The 16,751-nt window shown below is 44.1% G+C and overlaps 1 protein-coding gene across 2 annotated transcripts in view; it reads left to right on the top strand.

Moving 5' to 3' along the window:
• The window catches only part of VOPP1 (VOPP1 WW domain binding protein), a 68,083-nt gene that overhangs the window by 33,645 nt on the left and 17,687 nt on the right, over positions 1–16,751 (top strand). Inside the window, exons 1-3 of one of the 2 annotated variants that reach the window (XM_035552482.2) lie at positions 8,805–9,044; positions 9,129–9,187; positions 10,240–10,289. In XM_035552482.2, coding sequence (XP_035408375.1) covers positions 10,249–10,289 — 41 coding nt within the window. In that variant the 5' untranslated portion in view covers positions 8,805–9,044; positions 9,129–9,187; positions 10,240–10,248. Of the gene's footprint in view, positions 1–8,804; positions 9,045–9,128; positions 9,188–10,239; positions 10,290–16,751 lie in introns of those variants that run through there. The other variant, XM_035552481.2, reaches the window with a different exon arrangement.

Below are 16,751 nucleotides of genomic sequence, written 5' to 3'. Positions count from 1 at the left end.
ACTAACACGAGTTAAATGCTTGTGCTGAAATTTTACTGTTGCAAAGAACAGTGTTTAATTCAAGAAGCAGAGAAGTTGCTTTATTAAGAACCTTATGTGAGAACTATTCCCTTCTTTCTATGGGAACAGAAACAATTCCCTCTGAAAAATATAAAAGTTAATTCTTTGTACTATGTGTTACATGACTTTGTAAACTTGAGGTTTTGTTGCAACAACTGGATATCTGGAATAATATCTGTTCTGTTTAGCATTACGCAGGATGGAAAGCTTGGTGTAGGATTGAGCCAGCATGCTATTATAGCAGACTTTTCTGCTGTTTCCTCATTAGCTTAGTAAATAATACCTTAATGCAATCCTGGTTTTTAGTAAGAGTTGCTTTTGCAATACAAAATAGAAAAGTATTTGCTGCAGTCAGTGGTGGACTGCCTTGCGAGCTTGGTCTCTTAGAATAGTTTGGAGATGGGCTACTTTTACCCTCATCTGTTAGCGTCACAAGAGAAAGAAGTAGGGATGAATTTTGAAGGATTCAGGCAAGGCTAAAGCAAAATATATTTTCTGTAGTAAATTGTTTTCACCCTTAGGCTGCACTTTTCCGTTTCAGTATATACCGTCTGTTACTCTAATGGATGATATTTTGCCCTTTTCTTGGCTATGGAAGAGCAGTATGCTCATCTTGTCTCTGCAAATCCAATCTTTCAAACTCAGCATGCAGAAGTCCCTCTGATTTCAGTGCACCATATCTAATGAGCAGCTTGTACCTCATAATGCTTTCAGCTCTTGTCTAGGCACTGAAATAGATAGCGTTCTGAAAACTGATACAATTTTAAAGGTCAAATCCCATAAAGCATTGTGATTCCTAGCCAATAATGTCCCTTCTGGAACCGATTATTCAGTCTAGGGTTGTGCTGTAGACTGCCCCCATCTTTTTGTCTGGGCTCCATCAAGCAGTTGCCAGGTGCAGAGACCAGGAAAACTGCAGATCGTTAATGCAGGTGACTGTTGTGACAGAGCCTGTGTGACAGAGGCAAAGCCAGTTGCTTCTCCGATGGTTTGGAGCCAAAGGTCTTGTCCTTCCCACTTCCTCATGGACTAGTTTCGGTCTGGCTGTGTGGAAGACTGTTCTGGTTGTATGCTGGCATGGGAAATCCTTTTCTAACATCGCACATTGTGTGATGATCAGAAATAATGAGGTCTTATGCCATGTCTTACAGGCTTTTAATTCTTTTTCCCTGTTCCTCTGTGGATGAATTAATTATAACAGAGCTTCAGAGGCTGTAGCCACAAGAATGAGATTCGGATCAACTGGCGCTCTACTAGTAGCACTAGTTGGCACTCTGCTGCCTAGCACTAGTAGGACAGGAGGTTGCAGCCACTAAGACATCCCAGAATACCAGGAGCTGTTTCTGTCCTGTCAGGATGGCAGGTCGCTACATTAAATTCCTGCTTTTTGTCTTCTGAATTTACCAATTTGGGCTCTTGTAATTGTAATCCTTAAGGACAATTGTGTGTAGCATCTAGCTTTTTGTCTGGTTAAAAAGAACGAGCTGTACCCGCAGTTACTGATAGCTGGTACAGTTTCATTGGCTTTGTGATTGATAGCAGACCTGTGCCTCTTGCAGAATCTGGCTTTGAGCAGATGTCACAAACTCAGCCTGACTGCTCCTTCGGAATACAGATAGCAATCTTCCTAACCCTGCCCTCCACAACCATGTCCACCAGTAGCAGGCTGTTTTTTTCATTGCTACCCATAACAAAAATTGATTCTACTTATATTGGAAAGTATTTACCATCTACAGATGGTGCTGAAATTGTTTTGTTTTGTGTTTTCTTTACTTTTTTATAATTATTTTTTAAATCTCCAGTAAAAGCACTGGGTGTAAATCCACTGTTCCCTTGATTGCAAAGAGTAATTAATTGATCAGATCTGTTCTCTTTTTATTGTCCTGTGAATGGAAAGATAATGATGTGCAATGTGGAGAATATTGCTGCTAGATATTTTTGCAAACCCTGCAAAGCATAACTAATGATCTGTATCATACCTTCCGACATTCAGGGAGCAGCTTGCCTACTCTGTCTTCCCCCACACCATGTGCATCTGTATGTACTCCATCTTATGGTGTGATCAAAACCAGTCTTTGGTTAATGTTTCAGTAACTTCTCTTTCTCTTTGTTCATACTTGCAGTGGTAGCATTTGCAGTTTCAGTCTGTGACAGGAAACACGTTTCCTTTCTTAGAGGAAATCTGAATGAATTTAGAGGCCACAGAAAAGCATGGCTTGCAGTTCACGTTGCTGTAGTCTGTCAGAGAAAACAGGCTACAAGAGAGATGCTGATTTATTTACAAAGAAAAAAGTTTTGTGGTTTTTCTCTCCAAATATTCAATCTCAAGGAATGTATTCAAGCATCTGGCTAATTCGCATACCATTAATTCTCTAAAGACTACATATGCACACCCAATTAGACCTGCATCATTTATTTAAAAAAATGAACATACTCTTGTATTTATATTTTATAGCTGTGCCAAATTGTTAAAGGACATAGGAGGAATTTTATAAGCGAAATGTGCAGAGCTGTTCTCCTAGAAAAGTTGAAATCCTCCACAGGATCATAAGTAAGTTTAGTTTAAAAACCATAAGCACACTTTTTTGTTATTAGTGAATAGGTTCGTGGCTTTTTAAGACATGAACAAACACTTCTAGAAACTCTGAGATAGTCTGGCTTCATACAGGAGCTCTCAGAGTGGGCACCAGCCTTGATGTCTGAGGTCCTATCTCACTAATGTGAGTAATCTTCCCTTTGTTTCTGTTTGTGGACTGGAATGCTGCCAGCTGAGGGTTCTTAGCTGCCTTGGGGGTTTGTCTCAAACAACTGCAAGGATGTAATCCTCAAAAGACGGTGAGTATCAGACCCAGTGCTGGTGGCAGACATCCCCTTGTGAGCTCATATGGCTCTCCACTGGCTTAACTAAGCGGCTCAGGGGAATTATTTGGATTTTTGCATGAGATGAATGATCATCATCTGTTTCAGAGAATGTGTGTGGGATGGGGAAAAACTAGTCCATGTCCTAACTAACCTCTTCGTCTCTCTGGTATCTGAGTGCTAAGGAGATGGAGGTCTGTAGAGGCAATGACAGTCTCTTCTTATCAGTGAATTCCCGTGAGGTCTGCTAACTAGCAATGCAGACAGCGGTTAGTAGCCTACTGCTTTGTGTCAGGGTTTACTCCAACAAAGTTGCCCTGGAGAGCAGGAGTTTTAACTGAGCAGAAACTGCAGCACTTGGTCCTCCGTATGTGAATCTGTGGGACATGTAGTATGTGAAATCAAGAGTTGTGTAAAGAATATCAGGAAGATCAGGAACTGTTGTTACTGTTATTAAAATAACATCAGAATATCAGGAACTGTTGTGAGAAAATGCTGACGTGAAATGGCTGCTCCACACTGACAGGAGCAATGTCTGCCAGGCTGGGGTCCAGGGTAGGAGCTCAGCCTTCGGCCTGGGAACTGTGCCTGGGAGCCAGGGACGTCCTTGACGTGCAGCTGGACACCTGAGCACCTGAGACATCCTGAAGAGACCATCGAGGAGGAAACAAAAAGAATGTGAGGAACAACTTATCACCTGGGAAGGTGAAAAAGAGCCTGGGCATGAGGAAATTGGCCCAAGAAAGTGGGAACATGCATGAGAAATCAAGAGTTGTTTAAAGAATAGCAGGAACATCATCAGCTATTGGCTGTCCAAGGAGGATGGTAGAAGTGAACAGCATCTCTTGGTTACCTGATGTGGTGGTGTCCTATGCCTTCTTAGGTATAAGAGTTATAAATGGTATAAAATGGGCCCGCTTTTTACCCCAAACGGAGCTTCTTTCGTCTGAGAAACTTCCTGTGCTGCTCTGCGGAGAGTGCTCTGTGGAGCAGTCTGCTCCTGAAGGACTGCACCCTGTGGTACAGCTCCCAGATTGGCAGTTCTTAGCCCGGCAGGCATTTTCTTCTACCCCAGCTTCAGGAGACTTTTTCTATCAGCCTTTTTTCCGGTTAGGGCATGGTCTCCTTTATGGCTGCTGCCTTCACCCAGTTACCCAGTCCCATGATAATTTCCCATCCCCCAAATGACTTCCAACTGGGTTGCTTTTTAGGATTTATTTTATTTATTTCTTTAAATGCGGGGCCCAGCCTGGCGGCTCATGTGGTCGCCAGCCACCGGCTCCTCCTGTTGGGCCCTTTGCGGCCACGACGTGTTCCCGGCGTTGGCATTCAGTGGGGACCAGGGCCGTCTGCGCCCGTCCTGCTCCCAGTGCCACGAGAAGCTTCGGATGAGCTGCCGTGGCGTGGAGGGGCTGCGGTCCCTGCGCCTGGGCGAGATGCTGCGGGACCGGTAACTGGAGGGGCTCCGCTGCTGCCACCGCTGCCCCACATTGCGTTGGGCCCTTCCCCGTGGCCGGCAGGCCGAGGCATCACGTCGGGTGGGTGGCACCAGCCTCACGATGGCTGTGATGGGCTGGCAGCAGAGCGGGCAGGTGGCTCTGTGGGCGGCCCAGGGCTGGATGCACTCCCTGCAGAAGGAGTGCCCGCAGGGGTCCAGCCGAGCTGCGTCAGCCAGCGGGCCCAGGCAGATGGTGCAGCTCTCTTCTACGGGGGCCTCCGCTGGCTGCTCCTGGTGTGGCGGGCTCATTGTGCCCCCAGCTGCTCTGGTGTGGAGGTGAGTGTCTTCTACAGGACACTGCTCTGATGTCAAGTGGGTGTCAAGCGCCTCTGGTCTTCAGCACCTCCCTCACGGGTCACCAGAAGAACCTCAAAGGCTCACATCCCACCAGGAGCACCTCAATGCTTTGCACCCCACCAGAAGGACCTGGATGCCTTGCCTGCAATGAGAGGGACCTCAGCATCTCACGTGCCCCCAGAAGGACATTGTCGTCTCGCGTCCCAGCAGAAGGACCTGAATGCCTCACCTGCAACCCGAAGCGCCTCACCTGCAACCCGAAGCACCTCACCGTCTCTCTTGCCACAGGAAGGACCTTGACGTCTCGCGTTCGTTGACACCGCACCTTCCACTAGCAACACCACCTCTGACGTTCCAGCAGTAGGATCTTGAGCTCTCGAGTGCCACCAGCTGGACTCGATGCAGGCTGGATGCTCAGGGTACTTATGGCCAGCTGCCTTTTGTGAGGCCGTAGGGTGACAGTGACCCTGTGGTGATGTCACACGGCTCTTGGGGTGCCCCTGACGGCAGCACTTAGGGAATTAATGTGACTGTTGTGAGAAAATGCTGATGTGAAATGGCTGCTCCATGCTGACAGGAGCAACATCTGCCAGGCTGGGGTCCAGGCTGGGAGCTCAGCATTGGCCAAGAATATCAGAGCATCAGCAGCTGTTGGTTGTCCAAGGGGGATGGTAGAAACGAACAGCATCTCTTGCTTACCTGAAGTGGTGGTGTTGTCATAGAATCATCACACAACCACAAAATCACAGAATGGGCAGGGTTGGAAGGCACCTCTGAAGATCATCGAGTCCAGCACCCCTGCCGAGCTGGATCACCTAGAGCACATTGCACAGGATGGCATCCGGGCGGGTTTTGACTATCTCCAGAGAAGGAGCCTCCACAACCTCTCTGGGCAACCTGTGCCAGTGCTCCGTCACCCTCGCAGTAAAGAAGTGCCCTCTTATATTCAGCCAGAACCTCCTGTGCTTCAGTTTATGCCCATTGTCTCTCATCCTGTAGCTGGGCTCAACTGAAAAGAGACCAGCTTCATCCTCTTGACACCTTCCCCTCAGATACTTATTTACATTTTGGGACAAGACGCTGGACAGCAGCCCTGCAGAGAGGGATCTGTGTGTCTTTGTTGATAGCAAGTTGAATATGAGCCAGCAGTGTGCCCTGGCAGCCAGGAGGGCCAACCATATCCTGGGATGCATCAAGCACAGCATCCCTAGTCAGTCGAGGGAGGTGATTGTCCTGCTCTACTCTGCGCTGGTGCGGCCTCACCTCGAGTACTGTGTGCAGTTCTGGGCACCACAGTACAAAAAGGACATGAAACTGTTCAAGAGTGTCCAGAGGAGGGCTGCAAAGATGGTGAAATGCCTAGAGGGGACGATGTATGAGGAGCGGCTGAGGTCACTTGTTTTTTTCAGCCTGGAGAAGAGGAGGCTGAGGGGAGTCCTCATCACGGTTCTCAGCGCTTCCTCATGAGGGGCAGTGAAGGGGCAGGTGCCCATCTATTCTCTCTGGTGACCAGCGATAGGACCTGAGGGAATGGAGACAAGCTGCAACAGGGGAGGTTCAGGCTGGGTATCAGGAAGAGGTTCTTCACTGAGAGGGTTGTTGTGCACTGGAACAGGCTCCCCAGGGACGTAGTCACGGCACCAAGCCTGTCAGAGCTTAAGAAGCATTTGGACTGTGCTCTTGGTCATATGGTCTGAATTTTTGGGAAGACTTGTGCGGTGCCAGGAGTTGGACTCGATGATCCTTGTGGGTCCCTTCCAACTCAGGGTGTTCTGTTCTGAAATTCTTTACTCAGAGGGTGGTGAGGCACTGGAACAGGCTGCGCAGAGAAGCTGTGGATGCCCCATCCCTAGAGGTGTTCAAGGCCAGGCTGGATGGAGCTTTGGGCAACCTGGTCTGGTGGGAGGTGTCCCTGCCCAAGGCAGGCGGGTTGGAACTGGATGATCTTTAAGGTCCCTTCCAACCCAAACCACGATTCTACCAGGGTCTGACATGCTGCTTACATTTGAGGTCTACTTGTTTGTTTGCCTGATTCCTATGTAGGAGAGCTGAACAACTTCACAGCAGTATAAATAACGCATGGATATTAAAGGCAGAATCAGGATTGTTCTAGGACCCAGAACAAAAATAAAGTCTGTGCACCGAAGAGTTTTTAGTGTATGTGTCTAAGCCCTGTAAGCTGAAGGGAATAGTTATGTGCAAAACTTTCCTAGGCTAGAGCCTTTTTTTGGATAGCAGTAAGCATATTGGCTGTCTGAAGCAGAAAAGTCAAAATAAATCGAGGCAGAAACAGAATTTTTACAGCTTGGAAGATGTGGGAAGGGAGGAATCTTCCCAGTTCATTTCAGAACTTGCAAAGTGGATTGAAGTATGGGGAGGAGGGTGGCAGAACGAGTACTGAATATAAATGCCTCCTTTACGCTTGTAAAGGGTATGCAGGCTCCACAGGCTCAGAAACATTGCTGGGAAAACATCAATTAAAATGCTTGAGACTGATGAAGGCTTTAAGGATGTTGAGGTAAACAGTGAATCATATTGGTTCAGGAGCAGGAAGAAAAACATTTAGGAGCGTACACTCCAAGCTGGACTCTGAAATGAGACTTCCCAAGGGGATGACCTGCAGGCACTGGGGTTTTAGCCAGGGCTTGCTGATTTGCAGCTTTCAAAGGAAAAGAGCCAAAGTATTTTGCCCTGTATCTGCAGTGGACCTGCTGAATTTACAATGGATATATGTTTGCAGAGTGATACCAAGAGAAACTTGCCGTGCTTCTAATTTTAGAGTAAGAGGAAATAGCGTGCTGATGACAAGATTCAGAAGAAAGGTTTCAGAAGTTGGAAGCTTCGGGGGGGGAAGGGGAATAGGGCAAATGTGGAGATTGCTCTCTGAACACCACTTGTTCCAGCAGCAGCTGTGGAGCCCTCCTGCATACATTGCTGTAGTAGCAGCATGGATTTGAGAAGGGAATGAATGAGGAATCTGTTTGTTTCATTTTGTTTTTCCCCAAAGGAAGAAGCTCCAGTTCGTTCAACAGAACCTAAAGCTTGCGTATCTTGAAGACTGGTGTGAGCCCATCTTATGATTAGTGGACAGGCCTGATCACATGCATCAAAAATCTCCTTCTTCCCCCCATCTCCATACTGGTCTTTCCAATTTAATCCATAGCAGTTTGTCTTCATGGGCTGTAATTGATCTGTCTGTGATTTAGCTCATCAGATGCTCATTAAAGAGCTTGCAGCCTTTCTTATTCATGAGGAGTGAGAGTCAGAGATGTAAAAACACTTTGTCTTTGTCTTAGCTGGATTAATTTAGTATTCTGGGATTCAGGGAGGCTAATAAACTTATACGAGCTATTATTTAAAGGTGAGCTGCCAAGTGAGCATGAAGGATGATCCAAGTACTGCTGGTGTGCGAGTGCTCCCTGACCTTGGGTGTCAGGTGTGAGCAGCAGAGAGCTGTTGTTAAAATCCCACAAGATAAAGCTTGCTGCTCTGTGGAGGGTGTCCCAGAACACCCAGTCTGTGTGCAACCAGATAATACAGCTCGTGGTGGAGCTTCTGGAACCACATCTGCAAGGGATACAGCATTTTATGCTAGCGATGTCAGCAGGATATGCAGAAATATTTTGTATTTTATATGTAGTTTGGGCTTGACATCTGGTTTTGTTTTTTAAGCATCGCTATTGTTCTTCACTGCTGTCTGTACTCGAGCCGTGCCCGTAATGATGTGCGTTTCCCACACTGCCTGCACACACATGCTGAGAGAATGCCTGTCACCATCCTTTAACAAGGATACACTGACAATCTGCAAAAGAGAACAATGCCCCTGGACTGCAGAAAGCAGTTTCCTTTCCTGGATTCTGTAATGAACACTTGAAACATTTCCAAGGTGTAGGAAGACGAGCTGGGATCCTAGCATGGGTTCTCTGTTTTCTTCCTTTCCAAGCCTGGCTCCACACGCAGAGAATTCCACAAATATGAGTAATTCCCTGCGATTAATGAATTCGCTCTACAGTCATATGCCTCGTGTCGTCAAACCCGGCATGCCTTGGAGGTCTCTTAAGTGACTACAGCCGTGATGGGCTCTTAAGTTCTCCAGATTTTAAGACTGGAGTTTTGCTATGCAATTGGATCCCGTATCTGCACAGAATCTATTAACCATGGTCATGAACTGTGGTAACCCTTGGGGCCCTGTAGACAAAGCCTGGTGTGAAGGATCTGAATCCTAACAGGGCATGTTGCAGTTCCAATTAACTGAGTTCCCAGTTTTTGTGTGTGCTAGGATTGTGAAGCCTTTGAGAAAAGACACCTTTTCTAATTGCTCAAAGTTACGGTATTTATAAGCACTCAGTGGTTGCGTTTAGAATTTCACGTTGTCCTATGTAAATATTAATAATATATATTTCTTTCTTTGCAGTGCACGGAGGCCAAAAAGCATTGCTGGTACTTTGAAGGATTATATCCTACATATTATATGTAAGTAGTCATTACTTTGCTGTTTGTGTTTTCTAGCGAGCAAGAGATAAGTAGATTCTTTTGTCTCTTAAAATGTTATTCTTTCATTAATGATATTTCTTCCATAATTTCTTTGAGACCTTTTTTGTGTCTAACTTAAAAAGTGATGATGTAAGAAACTTTCTTTCCCCACCTTCCCTATGTATTGTCATATATTTTTCCCTTCCCCCCTATTAAAAAAAAAAAAAAAGTAGAGACTCATTTCCCCAGACGACCTTTCCAGTTGAAAACAAAATGTTGGATCTTAAACAGGTCTTATTTCAGGATGATGAAAGGAAATGTAAGTAGAGCTGTGCGAGGACAGTTCTCCCTTTGTTTTGAACAAGGGCAGGTAAGCAGGCAGAATACCAAGAATGCTTTGAAAATAACTTTGTCCCTGTGGTAATACTGTTGTTTAATTTAGGGACTTGAGAAGATTTGTTATCCATGGCATAACTGTCCTTTTGATGAGTGGCATCTACATTCACATCAGGCTTGGATGTGAACCAAATGTCAATGAACTGTAGGTGCATGATTGAAGATCTTTCTGAATCGCAGTTTTCTGTTTTAAATTGCCCACAGCGACAATAAAAACGTGGAGGAAATGTGTGGGTGGGAGGAATTGTTCCTGTGGATTTGGGGGTAGGAAGGAGATAAATGCACTAGGCTTTGCCTCTGGGTTATATAACTTTACAAATGCAAACACCTTTTAAACCTAAGTTGGAAAAAAAAAAGGGGGTGGAGGATTAGGTAGCAGCAACAGGTCATTGCTCCCTGAGCAAACTTTTCCTTGCTTCAGGGTAGGAAATTACTGCAATCCTGATGCTCCCCAGGAACCTTCCTCACTTTTCTTCTCCACTTTGTTTGCCAGAAGCAGGAGAGAAATGCTAGAGACAAAAAGCAGCCAGGAAGTCAGGCAAGAAACAAAGCTCACTGAAAGAATGAAACTCTGTGTGGTTTAGTCATCTGTGATCTTGAATATTAACTGGTTAGGAAGTGTTTGGGCCTAGAATTTACTGTCTTTTTTTTTTCAGGTGACTGAAATGTTGAGAGTTACTCATAAATGGTTGGCCAGAACAGATAGGTGAATTTCAATGAGTTAATTTTCTTTGCATACTAATAACAGCAGGACGTTGGTTCCACCTACATTTTATTTTGTTGCAATGTGGGAAAGAAGCTGGGGTGTTATGAACCCCTCCCTCCCCCCCCCCGTACCTTGACATTCAGGAGTATGTTATTCATCATCACCTTGGCGTTCTGCTTACATTTCTGCCCGCATGTTTTTGCAGACAATGTTTGTCTTCCTTGTTAATGCAAAGGGGTAGCTGCTTGGATACTGGGTGTTAGCTCAGGCTCTTCATGCCACAGGTGCACACAGACCGAGTCCTGTGAAAGCGGGGAGTACAAAGGGGAGGCTTGCTATCTGCAATAGATCTAATGCACACAAGGTTGCTTTTTAATTGGTTTTCATTTGGTAACTCGTTTACTGTTTTCTTTGTGTGCTGAAATGGATTCTCTTGCAGAAAAGCGTTGTGTTTATTTTCCAGTTCATCAAAGAGGTTAATTGGAATCGCACACGTCTTTGCACATTGGAAGGAAGAAAGTTGTGAATAAAACTGAGAACTGGGAGAGGGGCTGTGGTGTTGGAGGGTGGTTGTTAAAAAGAATTGCTTTGTTTAGAGATTTTTATTTGATTTGATTTATAATGTGGAGGGAAATCTGTTGGCTATGTCAGGTCAATCAGAACACTGCTACTCATAATTGTGTTTGTTGTGGTAGTTGCTACAGCACCCTATTATCTGAGACGTTGCATAAATGCGTGGTAATTGCCAGTCTGCTGGACAATGCAAATAAATGGAAGAAGGAAGAGGAAGGGGGTGGGATGTGTGTGCTCAGTGATTATTGTGATGGTGATGAGCGTTGTATTGATGCCGTTGTTACTATTGTGATTATGAATTTAAGTGGGGAAGAAGAAACACTAAAGAAAAGCAATAAGGGTTTGGGGATGATAAAGCTCAGAGGGTAGATGAGGTTGACAAGTGAAGAAATGTGGAAGGGAGGGGAGAGTCTATTTGGGTGAAGTTTTAAAGGGGGAAGAGGCATGCTCCAAAAGTATAGGAAAGTCATTAATCTCTGCAATGCCCGGAGTATCCTGCTTTGTTACTTTTGCAATTTCATGTCCTATTGGATAGGATCGCTCACTGCTTCCTAGTTGTGCTGCCTTTCAACACCTGCATGGCAAAAGAGATGCACAACAGCAATCTTGGTATTTTAGGGTGAAATCCTGTTGCTTTGGCATTTCTTTGACCGTTCATGGAGTTAATTCAATTTGCTAGTCCCACAGAAAGTAGATCGTTTTAGCAGATTAAAGTCAGTGTTGAATCAGCTTGGTACGGTTTCTGGCGAATGCTGGTGAAATGGGAGGGAAGGAGGGAGCATTATGCATATTGTGGGGGAGGATACATGAAAAGGATCTCCTCCATTAGCATATGGTGGTTAGATGTTAAATCATCTAAAGCTCATACATCTAATATGTAACTGCATCTTGAGTGTTTCCTCTGTGCAAATCTAGATCTGGAATGTGCTGTAGTGAGGTGGGTTTTATTTTATCTTATGGACTGCTGCTCCAGAAAATGATAAGAAGCAGATATATTTAGTCACTCAGGTTCGTAATAGATTCCATTCCATTTTATCTCTGGTTTTGTAACAGAAGTTTTTTCCACCCAGTTAACATATGTAGTCTGTCCTTCGGTCTCGAGACTATCTTGGGAGACTTATGACACCCAACAGTGCAGTCCTTAATGATTTCCCTGTGATTTCAGTCCCGTGCTGACAGTATGTCATGTCTCTCTTGGAGACGCTTTCTATTCGAACGAATAGATTAGCTTGTCAGCTCAGAAATAGGAAGTCCTGTGTTGGTTCAGAGTTATCCTGTGGTACCCTTGGAGTAAGGCCTCCCAGGACTGGCATGTCAGTGTGCCATATCTCTTCTGGGGAGGCATTTCTTCCTAGAAGGCGCCTCTTTTCTTAAAATTGCTCAAAGTAACAGAAATCCGAGGTGACCTATCATATGAAATGGTTGTGAACTTTTATCAAAAGTTAAGTGGCAGAATAGCTGAGATAATCTTCCCTGTAAAGCCTCTACTTCAGCTATCCAAAGCCAGAGATAAGGTTGTGTCTGCTAAGCAAAAGGAGCGTGATAAGAAATCAGAGTGCCAAAATAAGTGTCCTGGACAGACAGCTAGATTGGGGACAAAATTTGCAGTGATACAACTGTCTTTTTTGTAACTGGAGTGTTTGGTTTCTATATATTTTTTTTTTTTTTTTTTTGATTCAGCTTGTCTTCTACTGTAATTATTTTGAAAAGAAAACGCTGTTACAAGTGTTGCTCAAAACCTCCTTAAAACGTGTTGGTTATATTTTCTGTACTTAAAGCTCAGGCAGAGGTGGAAGTCTCTATTATAGAAATGATCATATCTCTCTAAGTAGCTAATGGTATTGATATTTTTTTAATATTTTTCCAGTGGCCATAATTGTTGTAGCCTTCATAAATGAGCGATAAGCTCTAGTTTAATTGTTGGTGGTTTTTTTTTTTTCCAGATAGATTTCTATTTCTTCAGGCAATTATGGGGAATTATGAGGATAACTTTCCAAAGTTTTCTAACGCTGCTGTGTGAATGTGTTAACGTAAGGTATAGCTTATTTCAGGCTGGAAGTCTTCATGAAAGCTTGCCAGGATTTTTAGAGACATACTGCAGCTTGGCTGTTGATACAGAGAATTTCTAAGAGAACTCTTAATTTACTTCTTTAACCTAACCAACTAGTTGTCTGAGTCATGAGATATTGTCAGTTGGTTACTTCTCTCTTGCTTCAGCAAAATATTTATTTCTATGGTCAGGAAAAATAAGTAAACACAAACTGGGAAGGGAATTAGTCATTGAATTCTAATTTTTGTCCTTTGGAAAAGAAGACAGTCAAATTATCCATGACTGTGCTGAAAGAATTAGATCCTACTTCTTGTTTGAATGCACAAAAAGCAGTTCAAAATCGAAGCTGCCGGAACAGGCTTGTCTCTGATTCTCCACAAGGATCGTCATCCTACCCTCACTTAAACTAGCTCAGTCTTGTTCTAGATGTAGTTGAAGTGCTGACAGTTGGCAGAGGAGACAGTCGAGATACTTCTCCGACTTGACACAGCGAATAATGACACAGAACACAGCACAGTGAATGCATTAGATTGCGGAACCTCCTCCTCTGGATACAGATGCCAGCAGCACTGAAGATACTCTAATTGTGGTTTTTTTTTCACTTGTTGATTGGGAATGAATAGCAGAGGGAAGGCTGCCTTACATTTACTGATGAGGAGTAGTTTGATTAGAATAATTATGAATGTATATCTTATTGCAGGTTGAAGTATGCTCCAGGTATGACTGACCAATCCCACAGGGCTTTTCTGTTTATTTTTCCTCCTGTTGTTAGCTACCATCACATCTAATGAAGTGATAAAATCCAGACGCTAGAACCTGCATGTTTCTAATCCTTTCCTTTCTAGACGCTGTGGCATATTTATAAAGCAGCACAAATGTTTTTGAGTGTGAGTGGTAAGCACATGTTCAGGGAAATGGAAATACAGCAGGTTAGTGAAGTAGTCACCCACAGTAAGGGGGATTGGCTGATTTAAAGGGAGAAAAGAATTTTGATGTTATCCAATATTGAGTTAGCATTATTTCAGATCATCCTGATGAATTATTATGTGCTGAAGTTTTTAATGATGTGGTATTCTAAGAGAAGTAGTGAGGAGAGTAACTCTTACTAGAGAATTGGAGAGTAATTCAGATGGAAGGGCTCTCAGGAGATCTCCAGTCCAACCTCAGAAATAGGGTCAGCCATGAGGCCAGACTAGGTTGCCCTGGGCTTTATCCGGTTGGGTCTTGGGAAAACCTCCAAGGAAAAAGAGAGCACAGCCTCTCTGGGCAGTACAGTCTGTTGCCTGTCTGTCTTCATTGTGAATAAGTGTGTTTCTTTTGCGTGTTTCCCACATATTAAGTCAGACCCTCCTTTGGATACATTCATTGTCTGTTGCTGACCCACCCTTCACCACCAGGAAGAGCCTGACACCATCTTCTCAGTAACCCCCTCCTGAGTACTGGCAGGCTGCCCTTGGGTTCCTCTGAAGTTGTTTCTTCCCTAGGCTCAACAAGCTCAAGTCCCTCAACCTCTCTGCATGGGGCAAGTGCTCCAGCCTCTGAATATCTTTATGTACCCCTCTGATGAGCTTGCTGCAGTTTATCAGTGTTATTCTTCTTACTGGGGCGTTGCAAAACAGACTAGTGTTTTAGATGTGGTCTAAAGAGTGCTCAGTGAAGGGTGATAGTTACTTTGCTTGATCTCACTAGGCTTCTGTTGGCCTTTATTGCTGCTGTGGCACACTGCTGTCTTGTGTTTAGCTTGCTATGTGCCGTGATCCCCTAGGGCCTTTCCAGTAGATCTGCTCCACGACCTGCAGGATGTTCATCCTTTCCACAGGCAAGGCTTTTGTGTATTTTTTTGTTCATTTTTATGAGGTTCCTGTCAAGTCATTCCTCCAGTCAGTCCAGGTCTTTGAGTGGCAGCCCTGCCCTTGAGCTCATTGACTGATCCTCCACAAGTTTGGTGTCATCTTGTGGACTTGGTGAGAGTACCATATCACCAATTAGTTACACGCTTGTCAACAGAACAAGTCCAGGCCTCTGTGCTACCATCAGGGGTTACTTCATCTTCTCCAGGGGGAGTGGGACCCATAGAACACTGTTCTCTGAAGTGTAGAAGGCCTTGCTAAGGTCAAAGTAAGTGACATCTGCTCTCTGGCTTGTCTACAGATACCATTGTTTTACCCTAGAAGGCCTTCAGGCAAGTCAGGTGTAATTTACCCTTGGTAAATTTACCTACGCCAACTGTTTTCAGTCACTTTATTCTCCTTCCTATGCCCAAAAACTTTTTTCAGGAGGACTCAGTCCTTTTTTTTTTTTTTTTAATTTATTTTTTTGCCAGCAGCTGAAATGAGTCTGACTGGCTTACAGTCCTCCAGATCATACTTCTGACCTGTTTTGAAGATGGGTCCAAATTTATGTTTTTCCAGTGGCAGGGGATCTCCCCCAGTATCCATGACTTCTCACAGATGCTGAAAAGTGCTGTCGCTATATGACATTGGCCAACTCTCCCTCTGCCTTTGGGTGAAGCTCATCTGGTGCTATGGACTTGTATACCTTTGTAAGCAATCTGTGACTTGATCCCCATCTACCTCTGGTAATTCCATCACCTTCTCCAAGATTACCTGTAAGCACAGAGGCCTGGGAGATACTGCCAGTGAGCAGTGAGGCGAAGAAAGTGTTGAGTACCTCATCCTGTCTGTGTCTGCTGTCATGAAATTGCTCAGCCCACTCAGTGGAAGGTCTGCATTTCCTTTTTTTTTTTTTTCTTACACTGTTAGTGTAGGAATAGCAGCTCTTCTTGCTGCTCTTGGTGTCCTTTGCAAGTATCAGTTTTAGGTAAGGCTTGGCTTTCCAAATATCATCTCTACTTGCGCATGTGATGTTTTCTAAACTCCTCCTTCGGAGCCTGTACCTGGTTCCACCTCTTGAATACAGACTTTTTGCATTGGATGAGCTTCGTCATGTGTTTCCTGTGTAAGTATGTTTTGGCTGGTCACTGGTGTGCTATTACAAGGAAGACCTCCAGAAAAGAACATGGAAACTTTCTTCAGAAGAAAATGCTACCATTGCTGCTGACAAAAAAAAGTGAAGAACAGAAGGAGAATGTCATCTTGTAACCGCTTCCAATTCTTGTTACATGATGCAGGACCTGAATTCATGTTAAAAGCCTGTGCAGATGGAAATACAGTATTTTTAGGCTAATATGTTGCTGCCATGGAAGGTAGTTTACTGCATATAGCTTACAGCTGCACATGTACACAATTATGTTAACTATTTAATTTTTCAGTTGGAATTAGTTTAAGAACCTTATAAATCTTAAAAAATGAATGCTTTGAACATAAATAATCCTAGCAAACATATGTTCTGCAGCGTACAGGAACAGTCCATTCTTTTTCATATTTTAGAGAAGAATGCTGATTGTATTTTTTTCTCTGTGGCTTTTGAAATAAATTTCTTGTGTATTTCCACATAATTCTTTGTTTGCTGATTAAATTTTGTTGTATTTATCACATTATCACACAGTCATATTCATTTGGGTTTTGAATGTAAGCCCTTATTCGCTTGGTAGCCAGTCTATAACAACAGTTCTGCATTACCAAGAACCTGAAAAATGTTCCAGGTGCAAACAATAGACAAGATCTCTCTCACCCTTACTCTGAGAGCTCAGGAAGCAGCTCTTCTGTCAAAGTGTGTACAGGAGGCTGAGGAAAAACCCACCATCTAGACAGGGGCTGTTGCATTATGGGCGTTACTTTCTGTGCTCCGCATCCTGTTATGTTTACTGCTTTTAATTAAGTTGGCTTTCCTGATGATACACTTAGCTTTCCAGTTGCAATTACAGCTGCATGAAATGT

This window comes from Cygnus atratus, chromosome 2 (genome assembly GCF_013377495.2).
Source record: "Cygnus atratus isolate AKBS03 ecotype Queensland, Australia chromosome 2, CAtr_DNAZoo_HiC_assembly, whole genome shotgun sequence".
In the NCBI taxonomy this organism is placed as follows: domain Eukaryota; kingdom Metazoa; phylum Chordata; class Aves; order Anseriformes; family Anatidae; genus Cygnus; species Cygnus atratus.
Note: the sequence above shows the minus strand (reverse complement) of the source record. Positions and strands in the feature narration are given on the sequence as shown.